At 41.7% G+C, this 23525-nt stretch overlaps 1 protein-coding gene across 1 annotated transcript in view; it reads right to left on the reverse strand.

Moving 5' to 3' along the window:
• STK39 (serine/threonine kinase 39) overlaps nt 1-23525 on the reverse strand; it is a 318038-nt gene that overhangs the window by 236432 nt on the left and 58081 nt on the right. The window contains exon 2 of the mRNA XM_018064061.1: nt 13857-13969. Within this exon, the coding sequence (XP_017919550.1) occupies nt 13857-13969 (113 nt within the window). The remainder of the gene's footprint in view (nt 1-13856; nt 13970-23525) is intronic.

Genomic DNA, 23525 nt, shown 5'->3' on the forward strand with positions numbered 1-23525 from the left:
GTACAGCAGGAACTAACACAATATTTTTATGCTCCATGTTTTTAAAATGCTTAAAAAAAATACCATCTACATAGGGCTATTGTGAAATAAGCAAAATGATATCTATACAACTCCTTGCAGAAGGTCTGGCACCTAACGTGAACATTGCAAATCACACTCTCGATGTCTCAGTTCTTCCTGAGTGAGGATCCCCACACTGACCACTAATCTCAAAGGTCCCAACTTCCCAACTAAGTCTCAGAGGCACAGAGACAGACCTTGGCAGCAGCACATACCTTTCCCTAAGAAAGATCTCCTAACAAATGTGTTCTGGCTCAAGAAGCGTCCTGTGACATGTGGTCAGCTAACTGGGCCATGAATTCTTCGCTTCATTCCCAAATCTACATCATCCTCACCTGCGTTTTCCCTTATTATTTCACTGTGTTTAATTTATATTAATACCACCTTATCATATTTCATGTATCTTGGAATACTCAAAATCTTTTGGAATAAGATGTCTAAACATATACTTATGCAAAGCTTTCAGAACAAAGAGAAACAAAAGAGTTTGAAGGACTAAGAATTAGGGAAAACTTAAAACCTCGCTTCTTTCATCATTAGACAATATGATTTGCAAAGCACTAAAAGGAAAGAAATTTCTTTTATGAAAGGGAATGCTTTAAATGGATCCTGAATTCAAAATATTAAACTACACTTAACCAAATTAGCATATTTTCACACCTTAGCTAAATCTTAAATAAATTCTTCTGTATCTGATGTTGGTAGCAAAATATTCTATACAGCCTTAGCTGAGAAATGAAATCCACCCAAGTTCCAACATCAGTTCAGTTCAGTCGCTCAGTCATGTCCGACTCTCTGCGACCCTATGAATCACAGCACGCCAGGGCTCCCTGTCCATCACCAACTCCCGGAGTTCATTCAAACTCATGTCCATCGAGTCGGTGATGCCATCCAGCCATCTCATCCTCTGTCGTCCCCTTCTCCTCCTGCCCCCAATCCCTCCCAGCATCAGAGTCTTTTCCAATGAGTCAACTCTTCACATGAGGTGGCCAAAGTATTGGAGTTTCAGCTTTACCAACAGTCCTTACAAAGAACACCCAGGACTGATCTCCTTTAGGACGGACTGGCTGGATCTCCTTGCAGTCCAAGGGACTCTCAAGAGTCTTCTCCAACAACACAGTTCAAAAGCATCAATTCTTCAGCACTCAGCTTTCTTCACAGTCCAACTCTCACATCCATACGTGACTACTGGAAAAACCACAGCCTTGACTAGCCAGACCTTTGCTAGCAAAGTAATGTCTCTGCTTTTCAATATGCTATCTAGGTTGGTCATAACTTTCCTTCTAAGGATTACTCGTCTTTTAATTTCGTGGCTGCAATCACCATCTGCGGTGATTTTGGAGCCCAAAAAAACAAAGTCTGACACTGTTTCCACTGTTTCCCCATCTATTTCCCATGAAGTGATGGGACCAGATGCCATAATCTTCCTTTTCTGAATGTTGAGCTTTAAGCCAACTTTTTCACTGTCCTCTTTCACTTTCATTAAGAGGCTTTTTAGCTCCTCTTCACTTTCTGCCATAAGAGTGGTGTCATCTGCATATCTGAGGTGATTGATATTTCTCCCAGCAATCTTGATTCCAGCTTGTGCTTCTTCCAGCCCAGCGTTTCTCATGATGTACTCTGCATATAAGTTCAATAAGCAGGGTGACAATATACAGCCTTGACGTACTCCTTTTCCTATTTGGAACCAGTCTGTTCTTCCATGTCCAGTTCTGTTGCTTCCTGACCTGCATACAGATTTCTCAAGAGGAAGGTTAGGTGGTCTGGTATTCCATCTCTCTCAGAATTTTCCACAGTTTATTGTGATCCACACAGTCAAAGGCTTTGGCATAGTCGATAAAGCAGAAACAGATGTTTTTCTGGAACTCTCTTGCTTTTTCCATGATCCAGCAGATGTTGGCAATTTGGTCTCTGGTTCCTCTGCCTTTTCTAAAACCAGCTTGAACATCTGGAAGTTCACGGTTCACATATTGCTGAAGCCTGGCTTGGAGAATTTTGAGCATTACTTTACTAGCATGTGAGATGAGTGCAATTATGCGGTAGTTTGAGCATTCTTTGGCATTGCCTTTCTTTGGGATTGGAATGAAAACTGACCTTTTCCAGTCCTGTGGCCACTGCTGAGTTTTCCAAATTTGCTGGCATATTGAGTGCAACACTTTCACAGCATCATCTTTCAGGATTTGAAAGAGCTCAACTGGAATTCCATCACCTCCATTAGCTTTGTTTGTAGTGATGCTTTCTAAGGCCCACTTGACTTCACATTCCAGGATGTCTGGCTCTAGGTGAGTGATCATACCACCGTGATTATCTGGGTTGTGAAGATCTTTTTTGTACAGTTCTTCCATGTATTCTTGCCACCTCTTCTTAATATCTTCTGTTTCTGTTAGGTCCATACCATTTCTGTCCTTTATCAAGCCCATCTTTGCATGAAATGTTCCCTTGGTATCTCTAATTTTCTTGAAGAGATCTCTTGTCTTTCCCATTCTGTTGTTTTCCTCTATTTCTTTGCATTGATCGCTGAGGAAGGCTTTCTTATCTCTCCTTGCTATTCTTTGGAACTCTGCATTCAGATGCTTATATGTTTCCTTTTCTCCTTTGCATGAAGCAGGGCAAAGGCTAACAGAGTTTTCCCAAGACAATGCACTGGTCATAGCACACACCCTCTTCCAACAACACAAGAGAAGACTCTACACATGGACATCACCAGATGGTCAATACCAAAATCAGATTGATTATATTCTTTGCAGCCAAAGATGGAGAAGCTCTACACAAGTCAGCAAAAACAAGACTGGGAGCTGACTGTGGCTCAGATCATGAACTCCTTATTGCCAAATTCAGACTTAAATTGAAGAAAGTAAGGAAAAACACTAGACCATTCAGGTATGACCTAAATCAAATTCCTTAGGATTATACAGTGGAAGTGAAAAATAGATTTAAGGGACTAGATCTTATCGATAGAGTGCCTGATGAACTATGGACGGAGATTTGTGACACTGTACAGGAGACAGGGATCAAGACCATCCCCATGGAAAAGAAATGCAAAAAAGCAAAATGGCTCTCTGGGGAGGCCTTACAAATAGCTGTGAAAAGAAGAGAAGCAAAAAGTTCCAATCTCACGTGCAGTTAAATCTAAGGAGGTGCTACTTCTAACTTTATTCTAAACTAGTTGTTCTCAACCTTGGATGCACAGTGGAATCACCTCGGGACCTTTAAAAAATACCAATGCCTGGATCTCAGACCCAGAGCCACTGATATAAAATTAGTTTAGGACTCAGCCTGGAAATGAAAATTTTCAAAAGCTCCAAGGTGACTCTAATTTGCAGCCAAGTTTGCAAAGCACTGCATTCCAGTTAAGCACTGAGATGCACCAATTCTTTCGACAGAATGCTGAGAGAACAGCGACCTCCCAAATTTTGCATTTGTGGAAAAGCACATTTCCACATTGGAATTTAATCTTAAAAATAAATATATGACCCATGTGCTAAGTCACTTCAGTAGTGTCCGACTCTTTGCAACCCCATGCAATGCAGCCCGCCAGGTTCCTCTGTCCATGGGATTCTCCAGGCAAGAATACTGGAGTGGGTTGCCATTTCCTCCTCCAGGGATGTGACCCATGAATACTAGCAAATAAAACGTATATTTCCAAATCTGAGAGATAACCAAATATATCTTTAAAATGTAAACAAAGCCCCTCTAAGCATTTAAATAGTTCTTTATCAGGGGTCCCCTACCTCTGTGTCCCAATGCCTGATATCTAAGGTGGAGCCAACGTAGTAATAATAGAAATAAAGTGCACAATGAATGTAATGAGCTTGAATCATCCTGAAACCATCTTCCCCGCACCTCCCCAGTCCATGGAAAAATTGTCTTCCACAAAACAGGTCCCTAGTGCCAAAAAAGGTTGGACCGCCGCCTTAATGATATGAGGGTAACCGGGTTAATTGAAAACATTCTTCAAAAAGTCATCGTTCAGCTTCCACTGCCATAACATCATCATCATTATGAACAGTAATCTCATCCATATTCACAAATAACCCAATACTGTAAGTAGCTGACTTTTTTTTTTTTTGAACAGGAAAGAAACCCATAAACTTCAATGATTTCAAATGTCAGCCAAGAAATGGAAGGAAAAGATTGACAAAGTTCTAAAAGCAATATATTTTTTTGGACTGTCGTTTTCAATCATGAAAAATGTTATTTTTAATTATAAAAAATCAAATGGCACATATACAGCAAACTCCTACCTCTTGTCGAACGAGAGTACCAATAGGAAGAAAAACCTACTAGAGGAAGAGTTAAGTCAAATATTCTGACCTATACTATTTATGAATATATCAACCAGTGTGCCTCGCCAGTTAGTTTTAGAATTATTTTTATATGATTTAGTAACTATTTATCCAAGTACAGTCAAACTGAAGACAAGATTAGAAATGGGGAAGGTCTGGGTATTTTGAAGTCAGGGAAAAACACATGCAAGAATTAGGAAAAGGAATCAAATTTTGTGACAGCCTTAATCATGTCTGTGGAAAGTGAAAGTGAAGTCACTTAGTTGTGTCCGACTCTTTGCGACCCCATGGACTGTAGCCTATCAGGCTCCTCTGTCCATGGGATTTTCCAGGCAATAATACTGGAGTGGATTGCCATTTCCTTCTCCAAGGGATCTTCCCAACCCAGGGATCAAACCGAGGTCTCCCGCATTGTAGACAGACACTTTACCATCTGAGCCACCAGGGAAGTTAACTAAAAAGAGCTGTTGTAAAAGGTCAAGTGTCAGAGGAGGTGGAGGTCTGGAAAACCCCGGGAAATCAGCAGAGAAATCACAATGGGTAAATAGCTCCTTCCCACAGAACACAACTTCCATTTCTGGGCCTACCTACTTGGTTATGACATCATGACAATGAGCCTTCTGCAAAAACTGGTCCAAAAAAAAAAACTACAGAATTTTGCTTGAAAATGAAGAAGTTGCTGAAATAGTTAACAAGGAAAGAAAGCAAAGAATAAAGGAGTGATATTGAAATCAGCAAACTCAATAGGGAAGAGCCATTTTCTTTCAGAGTTGACTGAAAAAGTTCTTCGGCAAACAGTAACAAGGACGCCTCATGGGTTCTGAAAGCCATCAGGAATCTGAACCAGGCTCAGCGATCAACAACCGCTGTTTGAGCCTTTAATGGTCCATGACTGGGAGTACTGGGGAAAGTAAAGTCAAAGACTTCGTTAAAAACAGAAACACAGAGACTCTTTCCTTTTGGCCAATTTATGCTGCTGGAAACCTCCGGGCCAGCTTTCAACACCACGGCTACATTTGGCTTCATCACCAAATGATGAGAATGGGAGGTGAAACATAGCTTTTTGTTTTGTGTGGCCTGCCCTATCCCACGCCTGGGTACAACTACAGTCTGGGGTTTTGCCAGGGAATAGCAGCAGAAACCCCACCCATCTCTCTCCAGCCTTCTCCCTCATGTTTCCAAGTCCTTCTCTTTCAGAGGAAGCTTAATTAATTGTGGAAATAACCAAAATAAGAAAGATGATAACATCAGTTCAGTTCAGTCGCTCAGTCGTGTCTGACTCTCTGCAACCCCATGAACCGCAGCACGTGTCTGACTCTCTGCAACCCCATGAACCGCAGCACGCCAGGCCTCCCTGTCCATCACCAACTCCCACCATGACAATAATGTCATGATTATTAAAATATTTTAGTTTGTGATGGGTGACAGATGTGAGCAAAATCATTTCAAAAAACAACTGCACCAGTGAGGAATACTGAAACTTGTGACAGAGGGCAGGTTGCTTCCTGGGTCAGAGGGCCTGCATTCTCCGCCCGGGAATTGGACTTGGGATGAATCACTTTCACTTCTGGTCCTCAGCCTCCTCGTTTGTTCAGTAAGAAAGTATACTCGAAGGCAAAAATGTATTTCCTCCACCAAAAGTCCTATGATTCTATGAATTTAAAAATTAATTTTTTAAATGAAATCCCCTTTTAAGATCATTTAAATAGAAACACTAATTACTAGCAAATTGTGCTTTACAATTCGGGGTAGTGTCAAATCACTCCAGTATTGTGGTGTAACAATAAAAATTCACTGTAAATTCGTAGGTTTGGGTACACAGAGCGCCATCTGTTTCTCCTGTGTACATAATGAAAAAATTTCTCAGTCTTGAACTAGAAAAATTCTGGCATTTGCCCTTCTCTCTCTGTATCATCTTTATACAGGTATTTTGCTCTCACTGACGGTATCTTTAAGTAACATGGGCTCACTTTCCTCAGAATGCAGCCCTGGTCTCATTTTGCTTTCTGCTGCAGTGTGATTTTATTGATTATTTCACTTCTCTTGATCTGCATTTCCTTCCGTACTTCCACTCCCCTCCCCTCCCCAACCCTGCCCTGCACAGGCTCCCTCCTTCCTTCCACACTTCTCTTCCTCTCTAGAGGAATGAATTAGCTATGATTTGTAGCTTATTTTGGAGAATAAAGCTAGATATTTATTTTGCCTAATGTTCATTTAATAGAATAGTTATCTCCTATTACCTGACATAGGTTTCTCTCATTCTTTTAATGTTTAATTATAGTATTTGGGGACCTCTAAGCAGTTTTGTTTTTGTAAATTGAGATTTTTAAAAATTAAGAAAAAATGTCTTCTGGTGCATTTTAACTTAATCTCTGTAATTGTTACCACAATTACAAAATATTTTTGCAAGTCTTTTTATTATAGACAAAAACTATACATTACACTGGTTTGAGGACATCAGCTTAAAAAATTGGAAGCTATAATGTGTGTGTGTGTTTTGTCTATTGTATCAGTGAAAGTATTTTTCATTCTTTTTGAACTGAAGAACTAATTAGTAAATTAATGATTCATATCCCAGCACATCCCTTGACATATGTGGTAACAAACTGCATTTGTCTGTTTCTTGTAAAATCTTTTATATCAAGGGAATGGCATTAAAATACAAGCCTACTTTGCTGAATATAGTACAGTTCTGAGCATTTCAGTCTCAAATATCAAATTTTATACTGTCATGTGTCCCTTGCCCATTTGACTTTGTAATTATTTTCATACGATTTGGTGTTCGTGCTTTACTCAAATATAGTCCAACTGAGGGCAGGACTAGAAATGGGAAATTATTGGATAAATTGAAGACATACCATTTTTAAGGAATTAGAGAATATCATATATGCAAAAGTAATTTATTTTTATAGCTCTAAAGTTACATTTGCTTAGGAATATGTATGATTTAGCTAGAGAAAATTTCATTTTGGAAACTTTAAAAGTTTTATCGTAGTTGATTCAGCTAATTAAATATCCTAATTGAATTTACACTAAAGTATTCTTATGCACTGCAGATGGTGATTGCAGCCATGAAATTAAAAGACGCTTACTCTTTGGAAGGAAAGTTATGACCAACCTAGATAGCATATTAAAAAGCAGAGATATTACTTTGCCAATACAGGTCCGACTAGTCAAGGCTATGGTTTTTCCAGTGGTCTTATATGGATGTGAGAGTTGGACTGTGAAGAAAGCTGAGCACTAAAGAATTGATGCTTTGAACTGTGGTGCTGGAGAAGACTCTTGGGAGTCCCTTGGACTGCAAGGAGATCCAACCAGTCCATTCTGAAGGAGATCAGCCCTGGGTATTCATTGGAAGGACTGATGCTGAGGCTGAAACGCCAATACTTTGGCCACCTCATGCAAAGGGTTGACTCATTGGAAAAGACCCTGATGCTGGGAGGGACTGGAGGCAGGAGGAGAAGGGGACGACAGAGGATGAGATGGCTGGATGGCATCACCGACTCGACACACGAGTTTGGGTGAATTCCAGGAGTTGGTGATGGACAGGGAGGCCTGGCATGCTGCGATTCATGGGGTTGCAAAGAGTTGGACACGACTGAGTGGCTGAACTGACTGTTAGAAATGGCTTGCTTAAATGTTTTAACATCCTTTTTTAAAAAAAAAAGAAAAATAAAGAGAAATTAACATTACAAGGCCACTCAGATTTCTGGACTTATGTGTTTGGTAACAAAGAGACCCAGAACATATGCATTTTCAGAGTAGGAGAAAATGGTGAAAATATTCCCAGTTTGAATACAACTTCAGTTGTGTCTCTCTTTTTTTATACTTCACTTTTGCCATCCCCATAGACTTCTGGGAAATGTATAATATAATCAGTTTTGTATAATATAATCAGTTAACTAGACATTTTTTCCTTTTATTTTTAAGAAATAAGCACATTGGACCACTTCCCTAGTGGTCCAATGACTAAGACTCTGCATTGCCAATGTAGGGGGCCTGGGTTTGATTCCTGGGCAGGTAACTAGATCCCACACGCTGTAACTAAAAGTTCACCATGCCACAACTAAGACCTGGAACAGCCAAATAACTAAAATAAACACATAAAGTTTTTAAAAAAAGATGAAATAAGCATTTTGCCCAATTCCAGGGCCATGATTTTTTCCTACACCTAAGGCAGTCCTGCCCCTAAGAATTAAACTATAAGATTTGATGTATATGAAAGAATGAGAAAATGATACTGACTTTTCTGTGACTCAGTACTAAGGACAGACTGAAAATACGAGAATTCTAGTCTAGAGGAAAAAAGTTGAGAAAGATATGATTGATTAAAGTCTAAGGATCAAAATGTCAAACAAGGTGATGAACCAAAACATTCATCAATCCCTGGGTAAAACCAAAGAAGAGTGTGTCCCAAGGACTAAAAAACATAGGGTTTAGGGTACATAAAAGAAAGGGCCGTGTCACATCTATGGAACTGTCATCTGGTGACAGAGACTGAAAAAGACTCAAGCAGATTAATTCTTCACTTATGTAATGAATTTTAAGGGAACCCAAGGGCGCCCCCGAGTAGCATCCCTGACCTCTGAGGTTGACCACAAACCGGAGAACCAAGTTTCTTCAAGAAAACCCCAAGGCCATCCTTAACCAGAATATACTAGTCTGCAAGAGTGTGGGTCAGATCCACTTAGGAAACTTTAAATTCCTACTGGAAAGTGAAAATTTCCTTAGTGGGGTACACACTAGAGAATCTGCCTATCAATCTGATAAACTGTTTCTAGACAAGCAGAGGGAAAAGTGCAGAAAGGTATTCCTTGCTCAAACATCTCACCAACCCAATGCAAATATGAAGAGACTCATTGGCTAGTCCCAGGCTTCACAAAAAAGAAGACTCTCTTTTGTTTTCCCATCACCTAGTCCAGGGACCAGCATCTAGGAAGGTTTTCCTAACTATGGAGTTAACAAGCTCTGCTCTAAAACTGTAACTATCTCCCAGAGGGTGTTAAACTAATTATAACTAGTCTTTTATACTGGAGTGGGATTAACAAATATGGAGTTAACAACAAATGTGGGATAGCAAATCTCAGCATTATCAACATATCCAGGTTGGGATGGTTAAGAATATAGAATAGACCAGTAACATTCCTAAGCTCTTGGAAAAATAACAACCAAGATCATCACACCCAGAGAGATTAGGATGTTAAAGACCAAAGTCAAAAAACACAAATGAAAATTCACAAGAATGCATAGAAAATTAGTTTAGATTGAGTAAGTTAAATGCTATTCATGCCAAGGAAAACATTTAAGGGTGCTCTAATCTAATTTTTGTTAAAATGAAGTTTTAGTGAGCATATACCTTTGTCCTCTCCTGTATACACCCAAAACCCATCCTTTCTGTGGGCCTAAGCACAACATAGAAACTCACATGTGTGTGTGCTAAGCTGCTTCAGTTGTGTCCAACTGTGCAATGCTATGGTTGGTAGCCCGCCAGGCTCCTCTGTCCACGGGATTCTCCAGGCAAGAACACTGAAGTGGGTTGCCATGCCCTCCTCCAGGGGATCTTCCCAAATCAGGGATTGAACCAGTGTCTCTTCTGCATTGGCAGGAAAATTCTTTACCACTAGTGCCACCTGGGAAGCTTGTAGAAACTCAGGTATTTACCAAATAATTAGTATCTCTGAGGATATCACAGTACTCCTTTGAAGAGCATCATTTTCACATAAATTACCAATTATTTAGCCCCAGTGATCTCACTGAACATTTCTCTACCTCCATTCACTCTCAGAGGTGATACTGAAGATCACTTTGCTTTAGGAATCATAATGAAAAATGAAAGTCGCTCAGTCATGTCCAGCTCTTGGTGACCCCGTGGACTATACAGTTCATGGAATTCTCCAGGCCAGAATACTGGTGTGGGTAGCCGTTCCCTTCTCCAGGGGATATTCCCAACCCAGGGATCGAACCCAGGTCTCCTGCATTGCAGGTGGATTCTTTATCAGCTGAGCCACCAGGGAAGCTCAGAAATCATAATACTTCAATATTACTTTAAAAATAATTTTAAATTATTTTTACTACAATACTTCAATACTTTACTACAATACTTCAATTTACTTTAAAAATAAAATTAAAAAAAGAAATCATGACCACATAAATCGTCTTCAGTCAAACTGTGAATAAACTCCACAACCATGGGAAAATCTAAAGAGTTGCCTCCATCACATAAAGAAGCAGTTCAGGGCCAGTTGTCCAAACCGTTCTCTACCATCACATTCAACCTGTGAGGATAAATCTGGCTTCCTATGGGAGTCAGGGCTGGCGGGTAGGGGCAGGGTAGACAGCAGGGGTGGGAGGTTGACAGAGCTTCAGCAGGGGAGGCAGCTGTTCCAGTAGCCAGCAAATAGCTGGTAATTGTGACTTCCATGACATAACACTCCCACAAGATAAGGACTCCAGTGGCCGTTGTTTCTTGAAAGAACAATGGTTTCCAGCTAACACATGACACAGTTTGTGAAATGACGCCGAGCACTGACCTGTATATAATACACACACACTCACGGAATTAAAGGATTATTAGGAGAGCGGATGTCCAGACACTGCCAAAATGTGAACCCACAGAGATAATAAAAGCGCGAGCAGCAGCAGGATTAGACACTGAAAGGATTACAGCAACTTTGCTCCGCACGAGTCATGTGCCGAGAGCTCGGCCACCACGAAAGCCTGGCAACAGCAGGAGCCTACACTGTCAGTTCTATTTCTTTTTGCTTGCAGAGAACCTGGGAGCTGTGTGTCCTAAAGAACCACAGCCATTCCCTCCAGCCCTAGAAATATCAAGACATCAAAAGGTCAAAGACTCAAAATTAAGGAAAGATTAGAGCAACAAATCAAACATCCTTTAAAATGAAAAACAGATAATTATGCTACATTCCATTAATACAACATGGGCATGGGAGCAGGTAGAAAATGAAAGAAAGAAATTAACTGCTCACAAGCAAATTTGTAAATCTTAAAACTTCAGGTTAATGGAGCCAAGCACTAAGCTAGATAAAGCTCTAGTCCTTACACTGACAGCTCTGGCTAAATTATGAGTCACTCCAAATGACGCTGATATGGTTCCTGGTCCCAGGAAATAGAGAAAAGGGCCTGGAACGACAAGTAGAACCCTGGTGCCTCCAGTAGAACCCTTACATAGGTGTCATCACTGGCAGCCGACTGCTGATAAAAGTCAGCAGGGGGGAAACATGGAGATTTTGGACAACTGCTGCTGCTGCTGCTAAGCCGCTTCAGTCGTGTCTGACTCTGTGAGACCCCATAGACAGCAGCCCACCAGGCTCCCCCATCCCGGGGATTCTCCAGGCAAGAACACTGGAATGGGTTGCCATTTCTTTCTCCAATGCATGAAAGCGAAAAGTGAAAGTGAAGTCACTCAGTCATGTCCGACTCTTCGCAACCCCAAGGACTGCAGCCCACCAGGCTCCTCCATTCATGGGATTTTCCAGGCAAGAGTACTAGAGTGGGGTGCCATCGCCTTCTCCTTTTGGGCAACTGAGGGCTTGTTAGAAACCAGAGACCACAGCATCAGCCCTGAAGGCTGGTTCCAGAACTATCAGATACAAGTACATAAAAGCCTTGTACATATTCTGTCTAAATATTTTGCTGGTGGCAAAAAGATGACTGTGAGACCTCCAACAGAACACCATAATCCAATACAATTTCCATAAGCAAATTCAAGAGTAATATTTCCAAACAGAGCATAAGGATAAATGTATACTTCAAGATCTTTAAAAAATTATTATGTACTTAGTATAGCCACAGAATTTGAGACTCCTAATGGGATCCTAGAAAAGACCCTGATGCTGCAAAAGACTGAGGGGAGGAGAAGGGAATGACAGAGGATGAGACGGTTGGATGGCATCACCGACTCAATGCACACAAGCTTGAGCAAACTCTGGGAGATGGTGAAGGACAGGGAAGGCTGGTGTGCTGCAGTTCATGGGGTCGCGAAGAGTCAGACACGACTTAGTAGCTGAACAGCAGCAACAAACAATGGGATCTTAGACCTCTTGTGATTCAATTCTCTTTAAATCATGCAGAGCTGTTAGGTAACTTGACAGGAAAAAAAAAAAGTTAGTGGCAAAGGCAGGACACAGCTCTCTCCAGTTTGTTTAAAGCTTTTTCCATGCCAGAAAGTGACCTTGAAAACTGGTCAGATGACATAGACACAGTTTTATTGGTCACCGTGATAGCAAGCAACAGAAGTATGCAGTAATAATTTCAGTAAGAGCAGAACAGGGCTGAAATTCTGAGGAGGGTAAAAGTGCTAAATGCATGCAAAAAAAAAAATTTTTTTTTTTTAATTAAATTGTGGAAGCCCTTCCTTTAATTGAACTTTTAGCCAGCAATCTGTTGTATCAATCCCAGCGAAAACTATGCTTTATGGAGCCTGATTCAAAATGTAAGGCCAAACAGATCTGGAAAAGTACAGCTTTATCCTTGTACTTAATTTATACTATAGTGTACTGTAATTATGCCTGAAATAAAAGCTATATTCTGAGTAAAGACAAAAGGCTCTTGTTAATGACATTCCATTCCCAATGTAGACTATGACAAAAGGCCTCTTCATTTGGAGCCAACTGTCATTATACTTTGTAGCCTGTATGGAGCTATTGGACTAATATTTGTTCTGGGATTAGTGGTGGGATAACCAATCAGTCAACTCCTCCACTGCAGTTTTCCATTATCCTCAAACAAATGACCAAAAGGAAAAAAAAAAGAAAATTGGCAGGCAGAATGACAACTATATTTATGAGATTAAACTCTCAAACCCTTCACAGTTTGCCGGGCAACTAATAACCATTTGCCAAGCTGTTCATTTAATAATGAGTCAGCTAAACCAAAAGCAAATGATCCTTCAACCAACCAATGCTACTATAGTCACAGCCACACTGACAAGCTCCAATTATTTATGTAACATACTTTACTTAGAAAAAGTACAAGTTGGCCTGTACCAAAATAAAAACAAAAAACAAACTCTTCTCATTCGCCAATAGGAATGCAAGCTACCCTGTGGTATTTTTGAATAACTGAAATTTATAGGAGATTTTGTGATTTATGAAAGCCAGAAGGGCCAGCAAATTGTTTAGGGAGTAATTTCTCTTTGTGTACGAGTCGAGACGGAGGGCCAGAAACTCGTCATCCAATTCAGTATAACATGACCTTAGGTCATCTGAGTCTATTTCCTCATTTCATAAAGCAGTGTCAACACTGAGACCATCCCCACCTGGGGATTATGAGGACTGAGTAAAATTCTATTTGTCAAAGCAAAGTAAGCTGTATATTACACAACACAGTCTTAAGGAGGAAAAAGCCAGGTGGGCTGCTTTCCAAGAAATACGTGTGTCCAAATGGGAGAAAACGTCAAGTGGCCTCCGCTCTCTCCTCTCCTGCTTCTCCGGCCCATCTCTACATAAGGTACGAAAAGCCACCGGCAATATCCCATTCACTTTGACTTACTAATAGTTCGTCCATGCTGGTCTGGCATTTTTCCAAGTTGATCCGCTTTATTGCTACGCGTTCTTGCCTGGGTTTGCACAGAGCAGCCTGAACCACAGCTGTAGCGCCACTGCCTGAAAGGAAATGGAAACAACATCAGCTGTCAAATGGCACACTGTCAGGTTACCCACATAAATTCTTTCTTTTTTTTTTAAGTTTCTATAACTTGGGTATTCAACACATTACCATCTGAGATCCTTTTAAAGAGATTCTTAAGTTCAAAAATAATTATCTGGATGAGATAAAGGAAAATCTGGATTTTTCTAGAGGATACAAAGACAGTCTCTACACTCCAGAGGCTTAACAATCCAGGAAGGTGACCCACATCAAAACAGCCCACTGCAATACAGCGTGTTCACGGCTGCCTAGAATAAAGGCTGAGAAAATAATATATCTGATGTCACAAGAATAAAGGACACGAGCATTTCATTACAACCCTGCGTGGAAGCCATTACCATCCTTGGGTACTGGCATTTTCTCATTGTGATGACTTCACAATATCTCAAGCTCTTCTCCCACTTCAGTGCAAACCAAGCCACTGCGGTCTAAGCTACTTGAGGGCTTCCACCAGATGCTACGACTTCTCTGCTCTGAACACTCTCTGAGTTTCTCTCTTTCAAGCTGGCTCTACAATTAGAAGAACAGGAATCAACCCGAGTATTCTCATGTTGAAAGCAGGCCTCTTCAAGGATGCCAAGCAAAATGATGCAAACCTGTAATTACAAAAGCTCTCAGCATTCATATGCATTTCCCATTTCTAAGGTTTCATGATCATTAGCTAATGCACTCAAACTCCTAGGAGACAGAGCCATGTCATTATCCATATTTTATAAGAACAAAATGTAGACGTGTAATGACTTGTGGCAGAGCACAAAGAGCTTCTAATCGGATTTATATTCCAAAGGGGCAAAAAGACCTCCAGGTTAAGGCATCTCAATTCTGCAAAGAATATCAAAAATCTCATTCTCATCACATAAATCTTCTCCCGCTACAAGACTGCCAAGGAGAGAAACAGCCTGTGCAAAAGGGGGCGGATGTGACTGTTTTCTCCTTCAAGTTTTCCTTTGGGTACTTTTTCCCAAATGAGTTGCTAAATATCATCCAAATGGGGGAGGGGAGGTTATTTTTGTCGAAAAAGAGGAGAGACCAGTATCAGCTATCCTGATACATGTGAAATAGAGGCATGACATTTCCTGTGCAAATCAAGGCTTCCCCGCCCCCACAGAAGTGCCCAAATGAGTGTCTTTGATGCAAAGGTTCTGCCCTGTGGTCTCACCATCAGCTCTGGCCCCCTGACCTGGTGACCCAGTAGGTCACCCAAATGCTCCAAAGACAGGTCTCCAACTTCAAGCATTCCGTTGCAGGAAGCCCCACCTGTGTTCACCAGGGGAGTAAATCCACATATACTGACCACCCACTATACAGTCGCATTTTCCTTGTATAACTGTTGTTACAAGCCTGTGCATTTTTTTCGTTGTTGTTGTTGTTAACAGCCTCGTTTTACATGTGAGAACACTAGGACCCCCACAGCTAACAAGTTCCTGAGCCAGGGTCTGAGTCAGGACTGTCACACTCCCAGGTCCAGGCTTTTTTTCTTCTACCCACAAGCCAAAGCACACTTTTCCCTTGCAGCCTTGTTTTGCCATTGCTAAGAAAATTTCTTCTACACTGTCCTATATTGTTGGAGAAAAGAGAATCAACCTAGAGGAAAGGTCCGAGTTAGCCGCACTCTCTCTAGAGCTCAGTTCTCAGAATGATCAATTCGTCAGTTGGTGTTTCAGTGGTAAGGAATCCGCCTGCAATGCAGGAGACTCTGGTTTGATCCCTGGGTCGGGAAGATCCCCTGGAGGAGGACATGACAAACCCCCTCCAGCATTCTTGCCTGGAGAATCCCATGGACAGAGGGGCCTGATGGACTACAGTCCGTGGGGTCGCAGAGAGTCAGACACGACTGAGCGAGTGAACCACCACTACCGCCCTCTCCCTTACCGCAATGCTTCTCCATCAGCTGTTACTCCAAAGTCCCACTGGATCAACCTCACCAGCGTGCAGATCACAGCATGCTGGGCTCAATCCAGAATGTTCCAGATACCAGAGCCAAACACTACAAAGAGCCCTGCTGATAGCAGAGTGCATTTTCCAGGCAAGGTCTCCAGAACAAGAGCCCATCTCTGAAGCGAGCCCACAGAGAAAGTGATAAGTAGCTAGTTAGCACTGGGCCTGGTATCCAGCAGAGAAATCAACAAACACCTTTAATGAGCTGCTGATGGGAAGCTCAGCCCTATCTATTATGAAACTCCCCCCAGTCCCAGCCCTCCATTCTCCATCCACATCTCAGACCGTTTTCAAACTGGGAAAACAGGAAAGAAGACAACAAATTCCCAGAAAGGATGAAATAAGCGTATGTGATATGCGGCTATCACTCAGAGTCAGTTAAGTGCTTCACTGTAAAAGTCTTCTGGCTTCCACAGACAAATGCAAGAACATGGACACAAAGAAGAATTCTAAAAAGGGGGAGGGATGTTGAGTTGGCGTTTACACAGCAAAGGATACCACTGACAAGGTGAAAAGACAAACTACTGAATGGGAGAAAATATTTGCAAATGATATGACTGAAAAGGAATTAATATTCAAAATATATAAACAGCTCATACAACTCAACATCAAAAAACAAACTAATACATGGGCGGGGAAAAAACACATTTTAAAATTAATAAATAAAAATTTTTAATGGACAGAAGTAAATAGACATTTTTCCAAAGAGGACATGCATATGGCCTATGGGCACATGAAAAGATGCTCAACATGGTCAATAATCAGGGAAATGCAAATCAAAACCAAAATGAGATAACACCTCATAGCCATCAGAATGGCTATCATCAAAAAGAGCACAAAATGTTGTCAAGGATGTGAAGAAGAGGAAAGCCTGGTACACTGTTGATAGGAATGTAAATTGGTGCAGCTACTGTGAAAAACTGTACGGAGGTGTCTCAAAAAGCTCAAAATAGAACTACCATATGACCTGGTAATTCCACTCCTGGTTATGTATCTGAAAAAAACAAACGCACTAATTCTAAAAGATAAATGTACTCCAATGTTCATAGTAACATTATTTGCAATTGCCAAGATATGGAAGAAACCTAAGTGTCCATCAACAGATATATGGAGACAGATCTCTCTCTAACACACACACACAATAGATATATTACTCAGCCATAAAGAAAAGAAATTTGCCGTTTGCAGCAAGCGACATGAATGGCCTTGGAGGACATTATGGTAAGTGAAATAAATCAGAGAAAGATGAATACTGTATGATATCACTTACATGTGGAATCTAAAAAATATAACAAACTACTAAATATGACAAAAAAGACGTACACTCACAGATACAGAGGTTACGCTATATAACCAGTGGTTACCAGTGGGGAGGGGAGGAGGGGCAACATAGGGGTGGAGAAGTGAGAGATACAAACTGCTGAGTATAAGATCATTTCGAGGATGTACTGTACAACATGGGCTATATAGTCAACATTTTGTAACAGTTATAGGTGGAAAGTCACCTTTAAAAATGGTATGAAAAATATTTTTAAGTGATAATAAACAATAAAAACTTTCATTTTTTAAAAAAGGGGAGGGAGTGGTGGGGAAAGTCTTTGATTGGAGCCATGCAACTAGAGGACCGGTATTGCTTTATATACACAGCCGACGAAAGAACAACTGGCAGCTTCTCAGCCTGATAAAGAACAAATGTGACGCTTTAGAACCTGAGGCAACTGTCACTTCACTTGAGGATTTAACCACTCACTGGACAATTTGGAACAGTCCACTTTGAATCCAAAGATCTCCTTCAACTGTAAGAGAGATGAGCAACAACATTAGGGGTGCAGGGAGCCTCAAAGATCATCACTGAGTCCAACCCCTCACTTTATGGGTAAGGACAGGAAGGGAAGAGAAGAGAGTTCTCATCAGAAACCAGATCAGCCAGGACCTTGAACTGGGCTGCCCAGCCTCCAACACAGTAAGAAATAAATTTCTGTTGTTGAAGGCATCCATTCTGAAGGTATTTCGTTAGGGCAGCCCCAGCTGATTCATACAAAAGACTTTCCTTGTCTGTTCTAAAGTCACAATCACCTATGCGAAAAGCAAAGGAGAAATGGAAAGATACAAGCATCTGAATGCAGAGTTCCAAAGAACAGCAAGGAGAGATAAGAAAGCCTTCCTCAGCGATCAGTGCAAAGAAATAGAGGAAAACAACAGAATGGGAAAGACTAGAGATCTCTTCAAGAAAATCAGAGATACCAAGGGAACATTTCATGCAAAGATGGGCTTGATAAAGGACAGAAATGGTATGGACTTAACAGAAGCAGAAGATATTAAGAAGAGGTGGCAAGAATACACAGAAGAACTGTACAAAAAAGATCTTCATGACCCAGATAATCATGATGATGTGATCACTCACCTAGAGCCAGACATCTTGGAATGTGAAGTCAAGTGGGCCTTAGAAAGCATCACTACAAACAAAGCTAGTGGAGGTGATGGGATTCCAGTCGAGCTATTTCAAATCCTGGAAGGTGATGCTGTGAAAGTGTTGCACTCAACATGCCAGCAAATTTGGAAAACTCAGCAGTGGCCAGAGAACTGAAAAGGTAAGTTTTCATTCCAATCCCAAAGAAAGGCAATGCAAAAGAATGCTCAAACTACAGCACAATTGCACTCATCTCACATGCTAGTAAAGTAATGCTCAAAATTCTCTCAAGCCAGGCTTCAGCCATACATGAACCGTGAACTCCCTGATGTTCAAGCTGGTTTTAGAAAAGACAGAGGAACCAGAGATCAAATTGCCAACATCTGCTGGATCATGGAAAAAGCAAGAGAGTTCCAGAAAAACATCGATTTCTGCTTTATTGCCTATGCCAAAGCCTTTGACTATGTGGATCACAATCAACTGTGGAAAATTCTGAAAGAGATGGGAATACCAGACCACCTGACCTGTCTCTTGAGAACCCTGTATGCAGGCCAGGAAGCAACAGTTAGAACTGGACATGGAACAACAGACTAGCTCCAAATAGGAAAAGGAGTACGTCAAGGCTGTATATTGCCACCCTGCTTATTGAACTTATATACAGAGTACATCATGAGAAACGCTGGGCTGGAAGAAGCACAAGCTGGAATCAAGACTGCCAGGAGAAATATCAATCACCTCAGATATGCAGATGACACCACCCTTATGGCAGAAAGTGACAAGAAACTAAAAAGCTTCTTGATGAAAGTGAAAGAGGAGAGTGAAAAAACTGGCTTAGAGTTCAACATTCAGAAAACTAAGATCATGGCATCTGGTCCCATCACTTCATGGGAAATAGATGGGGAAACAGTGGAAACAGTGTCAGACTTTATTTTTTTGGGCTCCAAAATCACCGCAGATGGTGATTGCAGCCACGAAATTAAAAGATGAGTAATCCTTGGAAGGAAAGTTATGACCAACCTAGATAGCATATTCAAAAGCAAAAATATTACTTTGTCAACAAAGGTCCATCTAGTCAAGGCTATGGTTTTTTCAGTGGTCATGTATGGATGTGAGAGTTGGACTGTGAAGAAAGCTGAGCGCCGAAGAATTAATGCTTTTGAACTGTGGTATTAGAGAAGACTCTTGCAAGTCCTTTGGACTCAAGGAGATCCCACCAGTCCATCCTAAAGGAGATCAGTCCTGTGTGTTCATTGGAAGGACTGATGCTAAAGCTGAAATTCCAGTACTTTGGCCACCTCATGCGAAGAGTTGACTCATTGGAAAAGACCCTGATGCTGGGAGGGATTGGGGGCAGGAGGAGAAGGGGATGACAGAGGATGAGATGGCTGGATGGCATCACCAACTCGATGCACATGAGTTTGAGTGAACTCCAGGAGTTGGTGATGGACAGGGAGGCCTGGCGTGCTATGATTCATGGGGTTGCAAAGAGTCGGACACGGCTGAGTGACTGACTGAACTGAATTACGCTATACAACTCAGAAGTTCTCAAAAACTTCCTCAAGTGAAAGTGAAAGTCACTCAGTGGTGTTCAACTCCTTGAGACCCAAGGGACTATACAGTCTATGGAATTCTCCAGGCCAGAGCACTGGAGTGGGTAGCAATTCTTTTCTCCAAGGGATCTTCCCAACCCAGGAATCAAACCAGGGTCTCCTGCATTGCAGGCAGATTCTTTAGCAGCTGAGCTACCAGGGGATCCCCCCCTCCAAAACTTCCTAATTAATTCAAACAGTACTAAGAGAAAAGATTCAACTGAAGGGCCTCTGGTAGGCCTCTGTAATCCTCATGACCCTTGAAAGGATAGGCGGACAGAGATTCTATCCAATCCTGGTTCTGATTCCCAGGGTTCAGTGATACTAGGCCTATTTCTACCTATACCTCCGTTTCCTTAACTTGCATAATAAAATAACCTGCAACACCTAATAACACAATTGTCTCACATCCCTGGAAAATATTGACTCAATGAACGTTAGGCTATCTCTCTAGGACTCATTTCTCCATCTGTAACGTGAAAGAGACAGAATACATCCGTAGTTTATACTGGGGAGAGCAGCTGCAGGTCAGGACTCAGTTTCATGTTGCTTACCAGGAAGATTCAGCTGGTTTAAAAGGAGGAAGAGGTGGGCTAAACTGGGAAACCAGAAGACTAAATGATTTCTAAGATCTGATACAGATGAGCTTAAATGAGTCTAAAATAAGGAGACTAACCCAGAGAATTCAGGAACAGCCATGAATTAATATTCTATAGCTAGATGGATGTACTGACAATGTACTTTTGATATCTAACCTAACAAAATGATTGATTTTTAAAAGTCTATTTATGCAGGTTGCATGAGTTCATATCCTAACCCTGCTACCTACTAATTGCTTATCCCTTAACAGCTTTCTTATCTTCTCAAAGCCTCAGTTTCTTTCCTGGTAGGATACCAATAATAGTACCAAGTTCATAGGGCAACTGTGAGGATCAAATGAGTTAATACATGGAAAGTCCTTGGAACTGTGCCTACCACACAGGAAGTACTAATTAAATCTCAGCTAGTACTTCTCAGGGAAAACCCTCCAGGTCAACTGGTGTCCTGTCAATTTGTTATGCTAATACCACACAGCATTTCACAATGTCTATGTACCACAATTCATTCAGCCCTTCTTTAATTGATGAATATTCTCTTTTGTGTTCAGTTCCCCCACCATTACATACAATGTAGCGTAAGCATCTAGCACTTTTAAAATACACATTAGTCAAGGACAAGAACTTTCATGTTAACGTTAGGACATGGTCAGTAGTCACTTCCCATAAAAGTCAGGATTTAAAAAAGCAAAAAGATAAACAAAACAAGGCACAACATTAGCCTGTGACATGAATGGTTGATGGGGAAGCAATCTATCACATCCTACTCAAATGAAGAGCACCCAGCCAAAGCTTTAACCAGAGTTTGCCCATCTCTTAGCACATGAACGAGCGAGCTCCCTAAGTATGCTTGCTTGGCTGTCTTTCTTGGCAAACAGAGACCAGAGCTGTATCAGGCATTCTTTTTAGAGGCTGGTTGCTGGTGTGTAGTAAACAAAACAAATGACTTTGGTCCAGCTGATAATTTCTTTCAAATCTCTTTATCCATCTTACTCAAGGTGCTCTATTTATATCACATGAGCAACCTCATAGTCCAAGAGGCCAATCAGGTCAGATCCCATGAGGGTCAGCAGCTGGTCAGGGTATGAATGGACACACGCATGAGCCCCATGGGGACACAGCTGCCGCTCTCCCCTGGCCCACTGTCACCAGGTGACATCACCAAATAGGCGGGGCAAGACTGCGACTCTTGCAGAAAAGCTGCAAATCCAAAATTTTGTGTGAGAGCTCCTGAATTAAGGTTAGCGATTAATGTGTAAAGATATAAAAATATTGTGAGTGATATAAAAGCTCACCACAGGCTGTATTTGCCTCCCTGGGTTAATGCTGCTGCTGCTGCTGCTGCTAAGTCGCTTCAGTCGTGTCCGACTCAGTGTGACCCCATAGACGGCAGCCCACCAGGCTAAGCTGTCCCTGGGATTCTCCAGGCAAGAACACTGGACTGGGTTGCCATTTCCTTCTCCAATGCATGAAAGTGAAAGTGAAAAGTGAAAGTAAAGTCACTAAGTCATGCCCAACTCTCAGCGACCCCATGGATCGCAGCCCACCAGGTTCCTCCATCCATGGGACTCTCCAGGCAACAGTACTGGAGTGGGGTGCCATTGCCTTCTCCAGGTTAATGCTAGTTGGCTTCAAAAATGTATCCTTTCTTACCTAAGGGTACAAATTTCAAATTATTCAGTTACATGTATGAAATTGTCATTCTTCTAGATCAAAATGGTCACGTTTCCTACATTTCAACATCATACGTGAATGTACTCAGGACACGGGACCAAGCTGATCTACCACAGGTCACCACGTTGCCATCCACCTCATCCTGCTAGCCCACACAAAGAAAAAACTATCAGTGCTGTTTGGTGGTTCGAGGAGTTCTATGTGAAAGGAACCCAGGCCCAGTAAACACAAAGCAAACACACAGTAAACACAAACTCCCCAAACACAAAGGACAGAAACTGCGAGACGAGGGTTAGGTGCCATTTGGTGGACAGGCTCTTTTGCAAAACAGATGTTACTGCTGGCTTGTCAGGTACGGGGACCAGGCACAGCAAGGCCGCATTTCTCACAGTAGCTACAAACAGGTGACCTTCCTGAGTGGCCTGGACTGTGTAACAGCCAAGCTGGTTGAGTTATGTCCTTCTGCCTCTGTCCAAAGAACCAGTGAGCACGGTCTCTTTCTGGGGTTGCGGGAGGAGATTTAGAGCTTACCATAAAAAATTATCAAGCTCAGGGTGAGGGGTTTCCTAGTGGCTAAAAAATCTGCCTGCCAATGCAAGAAATAGGGGTTCAATCCCTGGTCCGGGAAGATTCCACATACGGAGGAGCAACTAAGCCCAGAAGCCAGAACTACTGAGTCTGTGTTCTAGAGCCCAGGAGCCACAATTACCGAGACCACGCACTGCAACTACGGAAGCCCATATACCCGAGAGCCCATGCTCCGCAACGAGAGAGGCTGCTACAGTGGGTAGCCCGCGCTAGCCTAAACCAGAGAAAGGCCTGTGCAGCCGCGAAGACCCAGCACAGGCAAAACATAAAATAAATAAACCAAAGTATTTTAAAAACAAAACAGGGTGAGGTGGAGAAATGGGTACCCAGTGAATGAACTTGCATTTCACCACTGACCTGGATAAACTACCTTCACTGGGAAAGCCTAGCTTGTTAAAACCTTTAGAGGTCACAGATCTCACCAAAGAAAAGCAAGGCTTACCTGCAGCTCAGCAAGAACCATCTGATAACAACCACAGAAAAACAAAAAAGCACCCCGGGCTGTGATTGCAGGGAAGATAGAGGGAAACTGGTGTGTGGAATCAAATTGGAATTAATGTCATATGCTAACCTTGGACCTCAAGCTACACCTAAAGCAACAAATAATCTTTTTTAAAAATTTTACGCAATTCTCTACATTTACTAAACTCAGAAGGCAGACTGGGATTATCTAACATAAAGAAAATTGCGATTAAGGGATCAGGTAAAGTCTAGGCAC

The sequence above is a fragment of the Capra hircus genome, chromosome 2, assembly GCF_001704415.2.
Source record: "Capra hircus breed San Clemente chromosome 2, ASM170441v1, whole genome shotgun sequence".
Lineage (NCBI taxonomy): Eukaryota > Metazoa > Chordata > Mammalia > Artiodactyla > Bovidae > Capra > Capra hircus.